This window comes from Colobus angolensis, unplaced genomic scaffold, assembly GCF_000951035.1.
Source record: "Colobus angolensis palliatus isolate OR3802 unplaced genomic scaffold, Cang.pa_1.0 Scaffold21, whole genome shotgun sequence".
Taxonomy (NCBI): Eukaryota; Metazoa; Chordata; class Mammalia; order Primates; family Cercopithecidae; genus Colobus; species Colobus angolensis.
The window spans coordinates 8383587-8401105 of record NW_012115266.1 but is presented as its reverse complement, the minus strand read 5'-3'; the positions used below and the strand labels follow the sequence as shown (position 1 = coordinate 8401105).

The following is a 17519-nucleotide window of genomic DNA, read 5'->3' as shown; positions in this document are numbered from 1 at the left end:
AAGCAGCCCTGCTGGCCAGTGTGGCAGCGGAGACCCAGGGCCGGAGCTTTTTCCAGCCTTCTGAATGCCATTCCTCACCCCCTTCCCATCCACCCTCATGGGACTCAGGAAAGGGGAAGAACAGGTTCTTGGAGCTGGGGGCCCTACCCAGAAGTCCCTCCCTGCCTCCAATGCCACCACACAGGCTTACTCAGCCATGTGTCCCAAAGCTTCCTCAAGACACCTGGCGCTCTTGTTCTGAAGATGAACATTTATTAGGACACCTGGGCGTGCCACAGGGAACACGTATGCAGACAGGGATCCCTGCCCAGGGGGCTCACAATCTAAACAAGACACGACACACACACACACAGGACACAGACACGGGGAGCGGGGCGTCTTCACGGGAAACAGATGGTCAGGGAAGCCACGAGCGGGGGCGTCGGCGCGCTCAAGCCTTGGCCTTCTGGTTGTCTTTGCGGGGGAGGGAGAGGCGCGCAGGACATAACCCAGGATGGCCTTCCAGAAAGCAGCAATATCCAGGGGGGGCTCACAGGAGAAAGAAAACACCAGAGGGCAGTGGTCCCAGGTACAGGGAGAGGTGGGGGAGCATCTCAGATCAGGCATGGATGAAGACAGACCCAGAGAAGTAAAAACAGAGGAAGGCAAAAAGTCCAGGGAAGGGCCCGAGCCAGCAGCAAGACACGGCCGCCTGTGCTGGGCCTGGGCTGTCTCTGACTTCAGGCTCAGTTTTCCGGGGCTGCTTTCACAGAGAAAGCCCAAACAGAAGCTCTGGCCAAGGGCGCCCCTGAGGCTACTTACCTGAGCCCAGGGATTCCTCCGATCTCTGGAACAGAGATCAGAAGGGATATCTAAACCAGGTTGTGGGAAACGAGAGACAGACAGCTTTGGGTGGGGTACTTAGTGCAGTTCCAGGAGGCAGCTGCTGGCCCCAGGTGCTGGGAGCAGGGGGCGGATGGGATGGCCCGCTTCACTCCTGGCAGGGCCAGGGGCCAGCAGGTGGACACATGACAACGGGGATGTGCTCGTTCCTTTTGTGCCTGTGTCTGAAACAGATGTAGCACCTTCCTTCTGAAGTACCCTGAGAGCTGCGGGGGCTCAGCTTCCCCTGGGCTGGGTGGGGAAGAAAGGGCAAGGGAGAGGGATGGTTATTGCTTTGTTGTGGTCAGAAGAAACAGGTGGAAGGAAGAAAAGAGCTTGCCCAGGGCCACAGAGGCTGGAGAAGGGATTACAACCCAGCTTCCCACACCTCAGGCTGGAACCTGTTCTACTGAGTGGAAAAGACTCTTCTAATCCTAAAGAACGAAAGTAGAAGAGGGCTGAGAGAAGCCACAGTTCCAGTCAACAGACACAGAGCTCATCTTTCCTTTGCCCACCTCGGGGACCAGGAAGGAGGCGCTGGCCTGAAACTACAGTGGCCCCGTGGGTGGTGGTGGGAAAACTGGAGTGTGCCCCTTTGGTTTGTCTGAGCTGCCTTGAAGGGTGGTGAGGGTCCTCTGGGAACTGAGGGAGGGGATGTCAGGCTGGGTGACCCTGGAGGGCACCTCTGAGGCCTAGAGAGGACTCTACTCCCAAAAAGCTTTGTGTCAGGCCTGATCTGGGAGATGTAGCTGCCTCTCTGCTTTCTGGGAAGCCGGTGGGATCATATTCTATAGAGATCTGAGGACGGGCTGGACGCTTAGGAAGGGCTTGATCACCAGTGAAGTCAAATCCCAAAGGTGACACACTGAGGGGAGGCTCAGCCCCGGGGCCCCCATCCCCTTCACCCCACTGCCTCTGCCCCTGGGGAGGTGAGGGAGGGCTGGGACCCAAGGAGGAAACAGCCAAGGCCCTACTTTTTCACGATCCTTTATTAATCAGAACAGGCCTTGCCACAAAAAGCAGGACCCATTCCCACAAAAATAGGATTTTGCAAAGAGGAAATCTTGCTGGCTTAGAGGGTATGTGTGGTGGAAAAATTTTGTATGGTTCTTTTTTCCTGTTTTTTTTTTTTTTTTTTCTTCAGTTTTTCTTCATTTCTCTTCGCTGCAATTTTTTTTTTTTTTTGGTGATGGTGGGTTTTTGTTTTATTTTTTATAAAACATTTGCGCTCAAGGACATACAAACAGTGGCCACCGATCCCCACCCCTGGGGGACTCAGGGGAGCCCCCCTGGCTTGTTTGTGGCTGTTTTCCTCTGTCCCTTCCCTGGCATCTGGTGCCGGAGGGCAGGTGTGGGGGTCCTGGGGCAGGTGGAATTTATACAGCAGTTTAGTGGGGAGATGGCCACGAGAAAGGAAACCAGGACAAGATAAGGACTAAGTCTAGGGCCCCCACAAAGATGGCAGATGAGGCCCATGAAGGGGCCTGTGGCACAGTGAAGAGACAGATGGGCCTGGGTTGGCCTCGGGGGAGGGGCAGGTGGGCCTTGCCGTCAGGATTCGGTAATTACACTTTGCTCACGGGTAGCACCTTCTCTCTTGAGTCCTCCTGCCTTGACCCTCAGGTCAGGTGATGGTGGCCTCACAACCTCCCCTATGAGGTAGGTGAAGTATTATTACCATCATATTACAGATGGGGAAACTGAGGCCCAGGGAGTACGGGTGACTTGCCCAAAGTCCTGGGATGGTGACAGGGCTCCAAGTGCCCTCCCCCCACCCTCAAGTTCCCCCATTCCCTGCTCTCCTATCGCCCTAGACCACCCCTGCCCCATCCCACACCACCCTTGCCTCCCGTGCTAGCCTACTCAGCCCTCGGCCCACCGCTTGCCGTCCCGACATAGCGTCCCAGAGCTCCACCCGCACGTGGGGGCGCTGGGGAAGCCCAAGCCTGGTCGCCAATGTGCCTGGATGGGGTCTGGTTGGGAAGAGACCCCTCCCTGCCAGAAGATGCTCTCTGCATAGGATTGGCTAAGAGCTCCATGGGCGGGGCTCGGGAAAAGGTGGAGCCATTGCCCCGCCCACTCGATACAAGTTGGTTGGATTCCCAGGGGGCTCCCTAGCAGGCGAAGGGGCCTGGGAGGCGGGGGCTCGCTCACTGGGCAGTCTTCCGCGGGGCAGGCGGGTGGTGGGGGGGGGACAGGAAACCGAGGCGGATCCAAGGGAGGGGTGGAGAAGGGCAGATCCCCTCCTCCACTCAAAACTTCCCACCACACCCTCTCCCACGTCCACGTGGCCTCGGGGTCGCTGCCCTCCCGTCCCTGCTGGGGGCCGCTCCCCAGCCCGCCAAAGAGGAGGGTGCAGTTGGGGCCGACCCCATTTTAAGCAAAGCTGCAATATAGAAACATTTGGATTTACAAGGAACGTGGGTGACTATTTGCTTTACATTAGCATTCTTCACTCTACAAAACGATTCACCTACTATGTGTGATGTTCTTCCAGGTCCCAGGGAGAGGAAATGGTGGGGGTGTGAGATTCAGTTTAAGAAAATTTCGGTATGGGCAAAAGGCTACCCGTCTGCTGCAGCAAGCAGAATGCTCAGCTCAAGGGGAAGCCGACCAAAGGAAAATGGTTCCCAAATGCCTATGCTCTCCCCACGCCCTGGATGTGGGGACCCTATCCAGAGTCCCCTTCTTCTCTTTGGGGTGTCACAGGCCCATCCAGGGTGAAACTGTGGGCTGACCACGCCACAGACTGTGGGGGCCTGGCGCCACCTGGTGGTGGTTCTTGGAATGTCAGGCCCAGGCTCATGGACCCCCAGGTTTGGAGGCTTTGTCACCAGCTGGGCCCTGTATCAATACCAGGACCAGCGTGGGGATGAGAGGGCTTAAGCAGGGATCAGCCTGAAATCTGCCATCTCCGGGGGAAGCCAGTTCTAGTCTCATCAGTGGCTGAGGCAGAGAAACCACGGCTTTTTTGTGTGTGGCAACCTCAGAACTCTCAGAACCTTGGTCTTCTCCCTGCCTCCTTTCCCTGCACTGTGAGTGAGCCAGGCAGAAGGAGCTGCTCCCGGGGACCAGGGAGTGGGGAGGGTGAGAAGACAGTCCTGGAGAAGGTCAGGTGATGGGAGATCAGAGACCACGCACGAAGACAGGGAATGAATGGAAGGCCTACAAGCATTGGGGGATGGAGGGGTGGGGAAAGAAGGGTGGGGGTCTGCACAGGCAGGGAGAGACGAGGAAGGGCAGGGAAGCTGGAAAGCATGGAGAATGGGGCAGATGTGGCTGCGTATGAGGTGTGGGAAGCTGGCAGGGGATCTTTTGATGAAGGAGTTAGGGCAAAGCTAGTCGGGGCTCAGGACCCCTTGAGAAGGAAAGGAGATGAGTCCTGGTGGAATGCTATGCACACAGTAGGTGCCTAAAAGGTGTGAGTCAGTGTCCAAGAGATGAAATTGCTGAAGAAGGAACTATTTCAGATTCTGAGCAGAAGGGGGCACCAAGGGGAGAAGGGGAGGAGATGGGGGGATGGCAGGAGGCAGCCCGGTTCTCAGCCCAGCTCCAGCATCTGCCGCTCTTCTGTTCCTGATCTCTGCCTCACCCTACCCCGCTCAGCCCTACGGGCCCCTCCTCTCACACTCCCGGCCTCCAGCCCTGCCTGGCCTCCACGAAACCTGCCTTCTCTGCATAGTCCTCCGCACTTCCAGGCCTCTGTCCCCACGCACACACACAATGGACACAACACAAGTACAAAGGACCACGGCTCCAGGACCCAGGAGCGGGCTATATACTGTCTTCGGCATTCAGGGCCCAGCCGGCACCTGAAACTGCCCTGGGGATGGGCCTGTCCTGGCCAGACTGGGGCCAAACGCCTCAGCCTCCCCTCCCCTGGGTCCACATCGGGGGCTGGAGAGGGAGTGGCCTCTCTCCACTCCAGGTGCTGCCTTAAAGAAAATGGGGGACCATGCCCACCTGGCGGGCCTCTGGAGGGGTCTGCCTGTCTGGCCGTCTGGCTCTCGAGGTCCTCCAACTTCTTTAGTATTAGTAAGTCAGGAAGAAAAGGGGCAAAGCAGGAAAATGCCTCCCAGAGCCCCTTCCCCCAAGCTGGACCATGGGGGACGGGGCTGGTACTTCCTAGACACGGGGCCCAGTTGAGTCCTGGGACCCCTCCCTGGCTGAGCCCTCAGGGTCCTCCCCTCCCTATGGCAGGGGGCTCAGGCCGGGCGTTGTGCATAAAGTGGTGAGGGCATGATGGGGACCCGGGCCCTCGGCCCCCTGGGCCTCCCTTGGCCCCACTCAGGCCTTCAGCTGGTGCCACTGGGCCACGGGCTGCCGGGGACGGGCAATCATGTCCTTCCAGTGCTTCACCTCCCCTGGCCCGCTCTTCCAGGACAGGTAGATCTGGGGAGAAAGGGGAGAGGATGGCATTGGCACAGGCTCCAGGGCACCGGCCCTTTCCCCCACAGGGGTGACACCCCAACTCCACCATGATACCCTAGCCTGTGGCCTCCCAACCTCCACATGCTGCGACAACCTACCCCAGAGAGGCGCCCTCCTCTCTCCCCCGGCCAGCCTGATCTATTTTCCTAGTTGTCTACCCTGACACCTCCAAGTCTGGGCACACCTGGCCTCTTGGAATTAGACTGCCAACCTACTTTGCAGTGGGGTCTGGAAGGTGGGGTTGGAGGCAGCTCGTCTCCATGGCCTTCCCTGCCCTATCTGTTGGGTGCTGTCCAGCCTCCCTTAATTATAATTGTTCCCAGCTCCTGGGCACTCGCTGCATGTGAGCACTGAGCTAGGGACTTCATATGCATGGATCATCCAATCCTACAACTGTGAGGTAGGGTTATATGATTATCTCCATTTTTCAGATGGGGAAACTAAGGTACAAAGAGTTAAGAGACTTACCCACAGTCACAGCATTTATAAGTGGCGCAGAGGGATTGAAATCCAGGTCTTTGGAGCTCTACGCTACTGGCCTAATCCTGCTTCGCAGCCTCACGGGGCTGCATGCATGAATCCCCCTGGAACCCCCAGGATGGGCCCCGCTGACCTCAGCTTTGGGACTTGGGGGCGATTAAGAGTATGAGCATTGCCCCCATTGCAACCTCAGCCCAGCATGATACCTACAGCCTTGGATGATGCCAGGCAGACAAGGGGCAGACTCTTGGCTTCCAGGGGCTTAGCAGGAGCCGGGAGTCAGAAGGATTCAGAGATCCTTGGGCTCCATAAGTTACCCAGGCCAAAGTGAGAACAAATCCATGTTTGCTTTGGTTCAGCCAGCAGAAGGTAGGACTGTTTCAAAAGGAGCTCTAATCGGTATCTAAGGGACACCCAACTCCAAAAGGCTAAGCTTCAAAAGAACATCAAAGTAGAGACGGTCACTTGGCCTTTGGGCTGAGCTGGTCAAGGGGGGATCGGCGGGACCTGAACCCTGGGGAGTTGTCCCACCTGTGACCACAGATTGGCCGGTCATACTCCCTGTGCCATACCCGATGGCAGGCAGGACTAGCTCTCCTCTTTCAGGCCAGGCTGCCTCCTTCACCCCAGCAGGTGAGTTCTCCATTCCCATCTGTCTGAGGGTTACCTCCAACTCAGCTCCCTTCCCAGTGGGTATCCAGTCCCCCTTTCCCTTTCCCCCACACAGGGTAATGCCCAGGTGTGTGCCCCTCACTCTTGGCATCTCCCCTTCCCCCATGACTGCCCTGAGCACTGGTTCCTCACATGGTGCTGGTCAAACCGCCCTGCCCGAATGGATATACATGCCCCTTTATTATCATACTAGCTGACGCGCGTTCCAGGTCCTATGCTGTTCATTGAGCTGTTTAGCTCACCTGTGCGATCTTACTTAATCCTCCCGGCGCATTGTGAGGGTAGGACCGTCCTCCTCTCGTTTTGAGAGGAGAAAATGAGGCTCAGAGAGGTTACAGCCTTAAAAAGTAAGGCTAGGATCTGGACCCAGGCAATCTGACTCTCAAGCCCATTCTCTCAACACTAAACCATAAATAAACATAGAAAGAGACATTTTAAGGTAGAAACATGGAAGGGCTTATGTCACAGAATCCCATCCTGGGAAAACTCAAGGTCAGGTAAGAATTTTTTGGTTACGCGATATGAAGAGATCGCTTTTGTTTTTTTTTCCAGGCAGAGTTTCGCTCTGTTGCCCAGGCTAGAGTACAGTCTTGCAATCTTGGCTCACTGTAACCTCTGCAGTTCAAGCAATTCTCCTGTCACAGCCTCCTGAGTAGCTGGGATTACCGGCACCCGCCACCATGCCCGGCTAATTTTTCTATTTCTAGTAGAGATGGGGTTTCACCATGTTGGTCAGGCTGGTCTCGAACTCCCGACCTCAGGTGATCCACCCGCCTCGGCCTCCCAAAGAACATCCACATACCTCAAGCAATTCTTACACCACCCTGTAAAGTTCTACAGGGACAGTACTAGTTGCTCCATTTTACAGATGAGAACACTAAAGCTTGGAGAGGCCAAGCCACTTGCCCAAGGTTATATGGTTTATCTGAAGATGGGATGGGAACTGAAACAAGGTCTTTGGAGTCTGATTGCAGCTCCCAACGCTGCCCCACGCAGCTCACCCTGTGTAGATAGGACCCTGGGCAATACTGCCCCAATGTCATCATCCTGTCCAGAAAACCTTTCTTTTGAGATCCAGGCCATTCCTCTCTTGCACTACTTCTTTCCCTGCCCGCTGGTGGTCTGTCCTAAGCTGACCTACCCATAGGAGGACGCTTAGAGAGGAACCCTTGCAAGGGCGTCATCTCATCCCGTTATTTTCAGATGAAGAAACAGAGGCCTGAGAGGGGAGGAGACTGATCCCAATCTCTTCTGGTGTCCAGCCTGTGCCCACTACCCCCGCTGCTTCTTTTAAGGAACGGAGCCTCGCTGGTACCAGCTGTGTGCACCACACCACCTGCCTCGCCCCTACCTTGCCGATGACGTCATTGCGGCTGAGTCTGTCCTTGTCCATGACGGTGATAATGATGGTCGTCTCCCTCAGCTTCTCCGTGGGGATATCGAAGGCGAAGGACTCATTGAAGATGGGGTTCAGGTTCCTCTTCATCGTCACCGTCTTCTTCTTCTCCACCCGCTTGTCCTTGTACATCAGCCACACCTTCACGTAGGGGTCTGGGGGAGGGAGTGGGGAAGGGTTAGAGGGACCGTGGGGGAGGGACTTCCTAGGATCCCTTTCCCCTTCCAGGAATGGAAGCTGAGGCAGGAGGGCCGTGTGCTTTCCCCAGAGGCAAGGAGAGACCCAGGCAAGAACAAGAGGGACCTGGAGAATCAGCAGATGGACCTTGGCGATCACCTGGGCCCTCCTGTTACTACCAGTGAGGAAACTGAGCCCCAGAGAGGCCAGGTCTTGCCCAAAATCTCAGACAAGTAGCATCAGAGCTGGGGATAGAACCCAAGTCTTCCCACAATGTTCCCTTTCTTCCCAATTCTGGGAAGAACAGAGTCCAGGATGATGCTGACATCTTGACTCTTGAACAGAGTCCAAGATGAGGGTGCTCCAAAGGGGGCCCCCAAGGTCCCTAGGGTAAGGAGCGAGGACTGGAGGTGGGGGTGTGGCGGGTTGGGGTGAGGACCACTGCAGACCCTGCTCTCCACATCCAGTGTAACCCTTGTGTCACCAGCACATCCCCAGCCTGCCCGTCCTCCGCTGGAGGAGCCCCGCACCTGATGTGCCCCCGATGTCCATGGCTTTGAGGTTCCGGGCTTTGATGATGTTCACGATGATGGAGTTGGCAGAGGGGTTGTAGCAGAGAGACAAGAGCAGCTCCCCTCGGCTCCCCTGGGAGGCACAACAGGAGGGGTGTGGGGAACTAGGCTAGCAGAGCTCTGATTGGTCCAGCTGCCCGCAGGCCCCCTCTACCCTGACTTTGGCGCTTACCCATGCCCCTGTCTGTCACCTCTGTCTCACTCTGTCGCCCCTCCTCTGGCAGGTGTGTGTACTGCCCCTCCCAGGTCCACCATCTCCTCTCTGGTCCCTGAACACAGCCTTAGGTTCCTTCTTACAGATCGGGTGAGTCCCCCGCAAGTGCCAAGCACCGGTGCTCTGACTACTAGTGAGGACTGAGCTCCATCGGGCCTGCCCATCTGCACCCTCTCCCACAGCCCTCCTGGCCTTTTTAAGGTTGACGAGGGTCTGGGACCAGATCTCCCAGCCCTGTCCTGCTGCCTGTCCAGTTAAGGCCCACCCATGGGGCCTTACACTCCCATCGCTGCATGGCTTCAGATCCTTCCAGAAGGTCTGCATCTGGGTCAGGTCCACCTTGTTAAGGGGGATGGACACCTCCCCGATGGGGTCGTTGCGGCTGAAGCGGTCATAGTCCAGCACTTGGAGGTAGAGGATCCTCTGCACCACCTTCTCATAGGGAAAACCTGCGGGTATAGATGGGTGCGAGTGAAGAGGGGCACAGAGGGGCCACATGGTGCCCGGGAGGCAAGGAGGGCCCTGGGAAGAGGAGGCAGGCCCTGTGCCCTCCCGCTGCCACCCCACCGGGCCAGCAGGCACACTGGATTGCAATTAGACCTTACTGAAGTGCTAGCAAGAACTGTCATCGCCTCATGGGATTCCCTCAACAATTCTCCAAGGTGAATGGCATCTCGTCCATCTTACAGATGAGGCTCAGACGGCTTAAAGTACTTGCCCAGAGTCCCAGCTAGTTAAGAGTACAACTGCGATCATCCATTCACCCATGCACCTTGTGTCCATCTCAGTGGCTGAGCAGCCGCTGCCAATCGTCCCAAGGCAGGTCTGGGCAAGTGGCTCTGCCTAGGTGGCCACAGCTGCCAGTACGCAGGCCCCAGGAGGACTCAGGGCAGAGGGACATGGGGAAGCATCGGTGGGAGGGAAAAGGCAAAGGCACAGAAGCAGGAGGTGACAAGTGTCCTGTGACTCGGCACCCCTCCTCCCGCCTGTGCTTCTGTCCTTCCTCCTGCAGCGTCCCCTTCTCTACTGCCACCTCCCTCGTCCAAGCCGCTGGCACCTCTTGCCTAGGCAGCTGCAAGCATCTCCAAACCGCCCTCCCCGCATCACGCTTTCTCCTACCGTCCATTCTCAACGCGGCAGCCAGAGAGATCTTTTAAAAATAGAAATTCCATCATGATGTGCTCCTGCTTAAAGCCTTTCAATGGTTCCCAGTGCACTTAGAATAAAAGCCGGGCACCCTACCTTGGCTTCAAGTCCTTCCACAATTTGGCCCGGCTGTCCTCTCCCTGCTTGGCTTGTGACCGCTCTTCACTCAATGACTGGGCTCCAGCCACATCGGCCTCCTTCCTGGCCCTTCAACACCCCTACTCCTCCCACCTTGGGGCCGGGTGCACACTGGCCCCACCACGTGCCCCCCTTCTGGCTACTCTCATCCTTCAGGTCTCAGCATTCTTTCCTGGCACCCCAGAGTGTCGGATCCCGTTATACGCTCTAGCACCTTTTCTTCCGCAAAACGTATCACACACGGTAACAGATTTCTCTCTCTTCCCCTGATTTTTGTCTGGCTTTCCCGGAAGGCAAGGGTTCCCAGAAAGGCCTCTCTGTCACCAACCACTGGATCTCAGTGTCTAACACCGTTTCTGGCACATAGTAGGCACTCGATACATATTTGTTAAGTGAATGCATAATTGAACAGATGAATCAATGCCAATGAAATGGCCTGATGGAGCAGCAGGACTGTGCTGAGGTGAGGTGGCAGCGAAGGTCACAGGGAGAGGAGCAGAAGGAGCCTGAATGGGATGGAGAAGGGAAGAGGGGGCCAGTTGAAGGTCTGAAGCCAGGAGTCATGAGCTCTTGGGAGGCTTAGTCAGAGGTGGGGCTGGCCCAGGAGGTGCAGGGGGCACAGGCCAGCCCGGAGGCCTGAGGTGAGGAGATTCTGAACCTGGGTGTGAGCAGGACGGAGGACGCCTGGAACCTAAGCCTGGCTGGTGCAGAAGATGAAGGGAAGGAGGAGCTCCAGAGGATTCCAGCACCTTCCCCCAGAGACTCTGGAAGCACCGAGGAGCAGGTGAGTGGGAAGAGGAGACTCTCTGAATTTGTTCAGGGTCCTTTTCCTCATGTTGTGGGAAGCTGTGTCCTGCTTATTTCAGAGTCCCCCACGGACCTTGCCCAGGGGACCCCTGGCATCAACTCAGGTAAAATGCATAAGGACAAGTGTTCTGGGAATATTGGAAGCTCCAAGAAGTCGCTGCACCCCAGTCAGCTCTCATCAACACCAGAGGAGGCAGGCTCCTAGCTGGCAAATTCCTACTCATCCATCAGAACCCATTTTGAATGGTCCCTCTTCTGGGAAATTTTCTTCAGCACCATCAAAGGGAGCTCATACTGGCTTCCTGCAGCTCCTGTCCTGCTGCGTGTGGCTGGGTGATCTACACATCTGTGTCTCCATTAGACCAGAAATGCCTTGAGGGCCATAATGGTGTCTCATTCTTTTCTACACCCCCAGAACCTAGAAGAGTGCCCAGCTTGTGGTTGTTGCTGGGCACATGCTCGTGGAAGAGACTGGAGGATTGGAGTTCTGCTCAAAACCTTCGCCCTGCCAGCTGGCTACATATACCTCCAGACAGCTGAACCTCTCGCTGGTTGAGCCATCTCTAAACTGGCCCTCGTGGTGCCTGCAAAGGAGGGCATCCAGAAACACACGGACACTCACTGCTCACCCTCAGTGCCATTTAGTGGGTGACCTGGCTGTCATCTTGCAGAAGAGGTGGGGTGCTAAGTGGGTGGGACGGCAGGTGGGGAAAGGTCCCTGGGGTACACGGTGAAGATTCTGGAAGGCTAGGGCTTGGGGCAGCTGGAGTAGGGATCTACTCTCCCTGGTTGAATGGTGAGCCACTGGCAAAGGGTTACAGCTTCTCTACGCGGGGTCCTAGCACCCAAAGGCCCTGGGATAGAAATCACTCCTTAATCACACGCCCAGCTTCCTGGTTACCTTGAATCCTCAGAGATAAGAGATAAAGACCGGCCTTCAGAGAGGGCTTGCAGGAGAGAGAAAGGACATTTGTCTCAGCGGCCTCCAGGCATGGTTCGGAGCTGTTGTTCCTGTCCCATGCGAGGGAGGGGGTCAGAGAACGGCAACAGATGGAGTGTGTTTAACAACCTGGTATTAAGCATTTGCTGGGTGTCAGGCACTGTTCTAAGTGCTTTTACGATTCACTTATTTGTTGAACCCTCACTACTATTATCTCTATTTTGTAGATGAGGAAACCAAATCATAGGGAGGCTCAGGAACTTGCCCAAGGTCACGCAGCGAGTAAGTGGCAAGAGCTGGGATTCGAACCCAGGCAGCCTAGGCCACAGCCTGTGCACTGAACCACTATGCTCTGGTGGCTCCAGGGTGCTCCAGCTCTGAGTCCTGTGGGCACCTCCCTCCCTCCCTGCCCTCCTCAGGATGAGCTCTGTCTGGACTGAACCACCAGGCGGTGGCCCAGCTTCCCTCCTCCGCCTCCGGCTGTGATGCTGGCTCCACTTGGCTCCAGTGACCTGATCCCAACTAGACACAAAATGCATCAGGTTAACCGGGCCAAGACATTGCCTGTGTGGGCGTTTGTGAGGGCACGTGTGTGGATCTGTGCCTGCGCACGCATGCAGGTGTGCACATAAGTGTATCTGATTGCATGTGTTTGTGCATTTGTGGGCCTGCAGGTGTGTGCCCATATGCATCTGTCCCTGTGACCACATGTGTGGTTGGGTAGGGGGATGGTGGACGGCAAGAGGTGACCATGGCAGGGGAAGGGTGGCACTAGCCTCACCTTCAAAGAGGAAGGTCTCATTCCAGTGGGGGTTCAGGTTCTTCCGCTTCACCTTGGTCTCCAGCTTGTGCTTCTTGTCAGGCAGCAGGTAGATCTTGACGAAGGGGTCACTGGTGCCGCTGAAGTCCTTGGCCGGCAGCTCTTGGGCCTTCATGATCTTCACGGTGAGCGTGGACTCCTGGAAGTTGTAGCCGACGCTGAACTGGATCCGGCCCAGGTTCTCTCGGCTGCAGCCCTCGTGGGCCTCATCTTCCTCGGAGCCTGGGGAGAGCTGGGGGTGGGGGAGAGGCCGGCAGGGTTGGGGAGGATTCTGCTTCCCCCATGTCCCCACCGCTGGCCAGCACGGGTAAGAGGCCAAAGGTGGTGGCCCAGCCACATCCCATGGACACTGCTCAGGCTCAGAGGGCAGGTGCCTTGACCGGGGTCTCCCAGGAGGGGAGGGGAAGGGGGGATGGCAGAGCCGAGACAGCCCTGTCTCCTGAACCTCAAAGCCGTATGCACGACACCCACCTCCCAGGCTCTCCTCGCAGCCCTGGGTCTGCCGCCTGCCCCAAGCTCCATCCAGTTCTGCTGCCTCACCTTCCTGGTTGTAGCTGCCCTGGTGCGTGCTGGGGTTCCCGAGCCCCCCACACCTCCCTGCCCTCTCGTGGCACGGTAGGGCCAACTGTGGGATGCACTGACACAAACCTGGGCTACACAGCAGATGAGGGAGGCTGCTCACATCAAAAAGAGTGTACCGCAACCATTCTTTGGAAAGTGACTCTCTAGGGTGCGGAGAATGATGTGATTTACAAAATGAGAGAGGCAAGTTTTCAGGAGCAATGTCTGTCTGTGTAAGGCAAAATCACTAGGGACAAGAAAATTGCAGACCCCCCAGGCCCTGTCCCCAAGCACTTTGACTAGATGGGGCTGGTGTGGGCCTGGACATCAGTGCTCGGTAAAAGGCGCCTCAGATGACTGTACTGTCCATGGGGGCTGAGGAGTGCTGGGAGGGAGGGCGCTTGGGCTGACCCAGGAACGGACAGTCACACAGAGGCAGGATGGGCATCTCATCCCATCCTGACATCCAACCACAGGAAGCAGCCGGGAGAAGGGTCTTCCAGCCACGTGTCTGAACCTGTGAGCACACTGGTAGTACCTAGGAGGTTTTGGAACCCTGCCCACCCTCCAGCCACCTGAGTGCAGCCCCAGACCACTGATCACAGCAGACCCAGTTAGGGGGCTGCATGGCTCAGGTACCCCTGGCTCAAAAGTCTCCCACGATGACTGGCTGAGAGACAGGAGCAGGACCCTGGGTAGCACAGTTAAGAAAAACTGCAGGCATCCCTTCTCTCTCCCGCTTCCCCTGTAGAAACCTGCTCTGTGCCCTCTCCTTCATCCTGGAGAGGCAGTCCTAGGCTCTGAAAGACTAAATAATACAGATAATAATAATGTATCCAGTGCGCTCTTGCCATGACCAGCGACTCTCCCATCGCCGTCTCCTTACTGAATCCTGACAATAGCCAGGTGAGGCAGGTGGCACCACCTTCGCTGAGGAGACTGGTTCAGAGAGGTTAAGTCACGTGGCCAAGACTGCACAGCAGTATGCATCCTCTCTGACTCAAAATCCTGCTCTTTCCACTGAAGCAGGCCCACACCCCAGCACAACACCGAGGTTTTCCCTCAAGCTGGCAAAGACCCGCGGACTCACCGTGCCAGGTGAAAAGCGTCGGAATCACACTCATCAGAGTTTTTTGTTTTTGTTTTTTTGAGATAAGATCTCGCTCTGTTGCCAAGGCTGGAGTGCAGTGGTGCAATCCCGGCTCACTGCCACCTCCACCTCCCAAGGTCAAGCGATTTTCGTGCCTCAGCCTCCCGAGTAGCTGGGACCACAGGCGCACACCACTATGCCTGGCTAATTTTTGTCCTTTTAGTAGAGGCAGGGTTTCACCATGTTGGTCGGGCTAGTCTCTAACTCCTGGCCACGAGTGATCTGCCCGCCTTGGCTTCCCAAAGTGCTGGGATTACAGGCATGAGCCATGCACCCAGCCTCACACTCAAAACAGTAACTACCACGAACTGGCTGGCCGCCTGTAACCTGTGCCTTGTCCTCACTGACCTCTTACAACATCCCAACGCGGCAGGCACTCCCGCTGGAACACTTTCCCGGTGTTCCAACTGTGGCTGCGAGCACAGAGAGGTTGGGTCACTTGCCTCAAGTCGCCTGCGATTGAATGGCCAGTGGGAATGGAACCCAGTTGAGCGGCCAGGAATCCTGAGTGCCCTTCCACCTGCGCCTTGCTCTTGCACTCAGATCTAGAGTCTGGGGCTTTACTCCGGTCCTGCCTAGCTGGGGGTACCACGCTGCCTTACAGCTGAAGATGTTCCCTCCAGCCCCCACCCCTTGGCTGATCCAGATAAACCGTCAAGCCCCACTGCAGGCCCACGGAGAACGTGGTTTCCCTGCCCACAGTCTGCTTTTCCCCCGACGCTCTTTTCTCTGCTTATGCCAGCCCCACACGCACCCTTTGACCCTGTTTTTACATCTGCAGAGTAGGGACCATGAGACCTACTTTGAGGCGTCCTGGGAGAGCTAGAAGGGGTCCCTTCTAGAGTTCTGCCCCGCGACCTGACCCACTGGCAGAGGGACCAAGCTCCTGGGGCATAGCATGTGTAGACAGTGCCAGCAAAGACCACTCGCCCGCCCCCTTGCTTCTAAAGTTGGGGTGGAGTTGCTGATGACCGGAGCCCAGGTGGCCCCTGCCCCACCTGAGGTCCCTCTGGTCCCTTGGCTCTAGGCTCCCAAACAGTGTGGTCTTGGGAAGGCCCGGGCTGGCCAGGTGGGTTTCACCTGGGAAAGGGGTGGCAGCTCTGTGCCCACCCCCAGCCTTCTTAAGCCACAGCCCTGAGCCCTATTTACTCAGCTGGGGCAGAGCCATCTCTATGGCAACCAGGTCGGCCACCCCATCACAGTCAGGGAAGGTGCCTCCCGAGCCCTTGCAGAAGTCAGCCTCGGAAAGCAACAAGCCACCCCTGTACCAGGCAGGAGGTGCCCAGAAGCAGGTGTGGCCTCGCCTCTTCTCAGACACCTCTGCCCCTCAGCCCCTTCTCTGGCCAGCTCTGGGTGCTTAACTCTTGTCTCTCGACCCCCAGATTCCACAGCCCAGGGTCCGGAGACTGGGACAGGCTGAGGTCACAGTGGGCTGATTCTGCCCTGCTTATCTTATCATGGCTGTTAACGTCAACGGCCTAGCATTGGCACAGAGCTGTGCCATTAGACTCTGCCCTCCCACCTCTGAGCATCTTCCCAGCACAGGAGAGGGAGATGGGGCCTGCGCTTCCTTCTGCAGGCTGCAGCTGTCAGCCCCTCCCTGGGGGCAGCAAGGGGCAGGCAAGCTGGCTGTGAAGGGGCCGTCCCTTCTGGGAACCTGGCTACCGGGAAGCTGTAACCAATTAAGGGGCTGTGCAGGGAGGCAGGGTGGGCTGTGGTAATGGCCCATCCAGAGGAGAGGACAGCCAGGGTCAGTCTGCCTGGGTGGGGAAAGATGGAAGGAGGGCAGTGGAGGGCCAGACACACAGGGGCCTGGCGGGCGGGGAGAAGGGGAGAGGTGGGGAGGCCCGAGGCGACCAGATCTAGGATGTGGAAAATCTGATGCTCTAATGTGGATTCAAGAAAACCACAGGATAGGCCGGGCGCGGTGGCTCATGCCTGTAATCATAGCACTTTAGGAGGCCAAGGCAGGTGGATCATTTGAGGCTAAGAGTTCGAGACTGGCCTGGCCAACATGGTGAAACCCCATCTCTACTAAAAATAGAAAAATTAGCCGGGCGTGGTGGTGCACTACTGTAATCCCAGCTACTCGGGAGGCTGAGGGAGGAGAATCGCTTGAGCTCGGGAGGCAGAGGTTGCAGTGAGTTGAGATTGTGCCACTGAACTCCAGCCTAGGGGATAGATGAGATTCTGTCTCAAAAAAATAAAAAATAAAAAATAAGAAAAAAAGCAGGCTCTTAGGCCCTACCAAAGGCCCACTGACCAGGAATCCACATTTTAACAAGGTTCCTGGGTGATTCCTGCGCATGTAGCAATTTGAGAAATGCCAGGCTAGAAGGGGCAGTGGAGATGGATGGTTAGAGCTGGCTGGAACTCTACATGGCAGAAGGGTGGGGGCTCTGGTGCCAGGGCAGTGGGGGAGGGGCTGGGAGCTCCCAAGCCTACTTCCTTCTCTCTAAAGAAGCGAGGGGTTCAATCCAAGGAGATGAAGTGTCCCAGGTCAAGTCCAGTAGGAACAGAGCAGATGCTGGGTTCCCAACTTCCTCGCCTCTTCAAGTCTTCCTGGGACTTCCGACCTTTAACTGATTTCCGCCTGCCAATCTCCCCAGTTTTCTCCCTCCAGGACGTCTTTGGAAAAGTACAGGTGGGGCAGGTGGCTGTGACTCACTGCTGCCCCCGTGGGGGCACCGTGGGAACCACAACCTCTGTCTGGGCCAAGCAGCCTAGAACTAGGAACCCACAGGGTTGGAGGCCTCTGGTGGGGCACGGGTTGGCACCCCATCACAGCTGTCCCCGCAGAGGAGCCGGAACCAGTGGATTCCTGCTCTCCTGTTCTCAGGGGCCTCCAGCCATGGGAATGGGGGAGGTCGCTGGGCTAGGCCTTCTACCCCAGACCTCCACTTAAGGGGACATCACTCTCGAGAGGGGACACCTTCTCCCTGAGTCCTCTGCCCACCAGCCTTTCCCTCTAGGATCCTGCAAGTATCTTGCACGAGTGGGTTTTCTTTGGTCCCTTCTCAATCCACAAAGGGATCAAAGCAGGATGGGAATTCTTATTTTCACTTGTCAAAGGAAGAAACTGAGATATGGAGAAGATATTTTGATGAAAGAGTTGGGAAGCAAACCCCGGTCTTGCACACTCAGTCACCAAGCG

At 56.7% G+C, this 17519-nt stretch overlaps 1 protein-coding gene across 1 annotated transcript in view; it reads right to left on the bottom strand.

Annotated features, from left to right (window-relative positions):
* Window positions 1–1832: 1832 nt before the first annotated feature.
* The window catches only part of SYT7 (synaptotagmin VII), an 86826-nt gene continuing 71139 nt past the window's right edge, over window positions 1833–17519 (bottom strand). The window contains exons 21-25 of the mRNA XM_011942791.1: window positions 12616–12886; window positions 9083–9252; window positions 8548–8662; window positions 7796–7995; window positions 1833–5253 (exon numbers count right to left, since the gene is read on the bottom strand). Of these exons, the coding sequence (XP_011798181.1) occupies window positions 5149–5253; window positions 7796–7995; window positions 8548–8662; window positions 9083–9252; window positions 12616–12886 (861 nt within the window). The 3' untranslated portion in view covers window positions 1833–5148. The remainder of the gene's footprint in view (window positions 5254–7795; window positions 7996–8547; window positions 8663–9082; window positions 9253–12615; window positions 12887–17519) is intronic.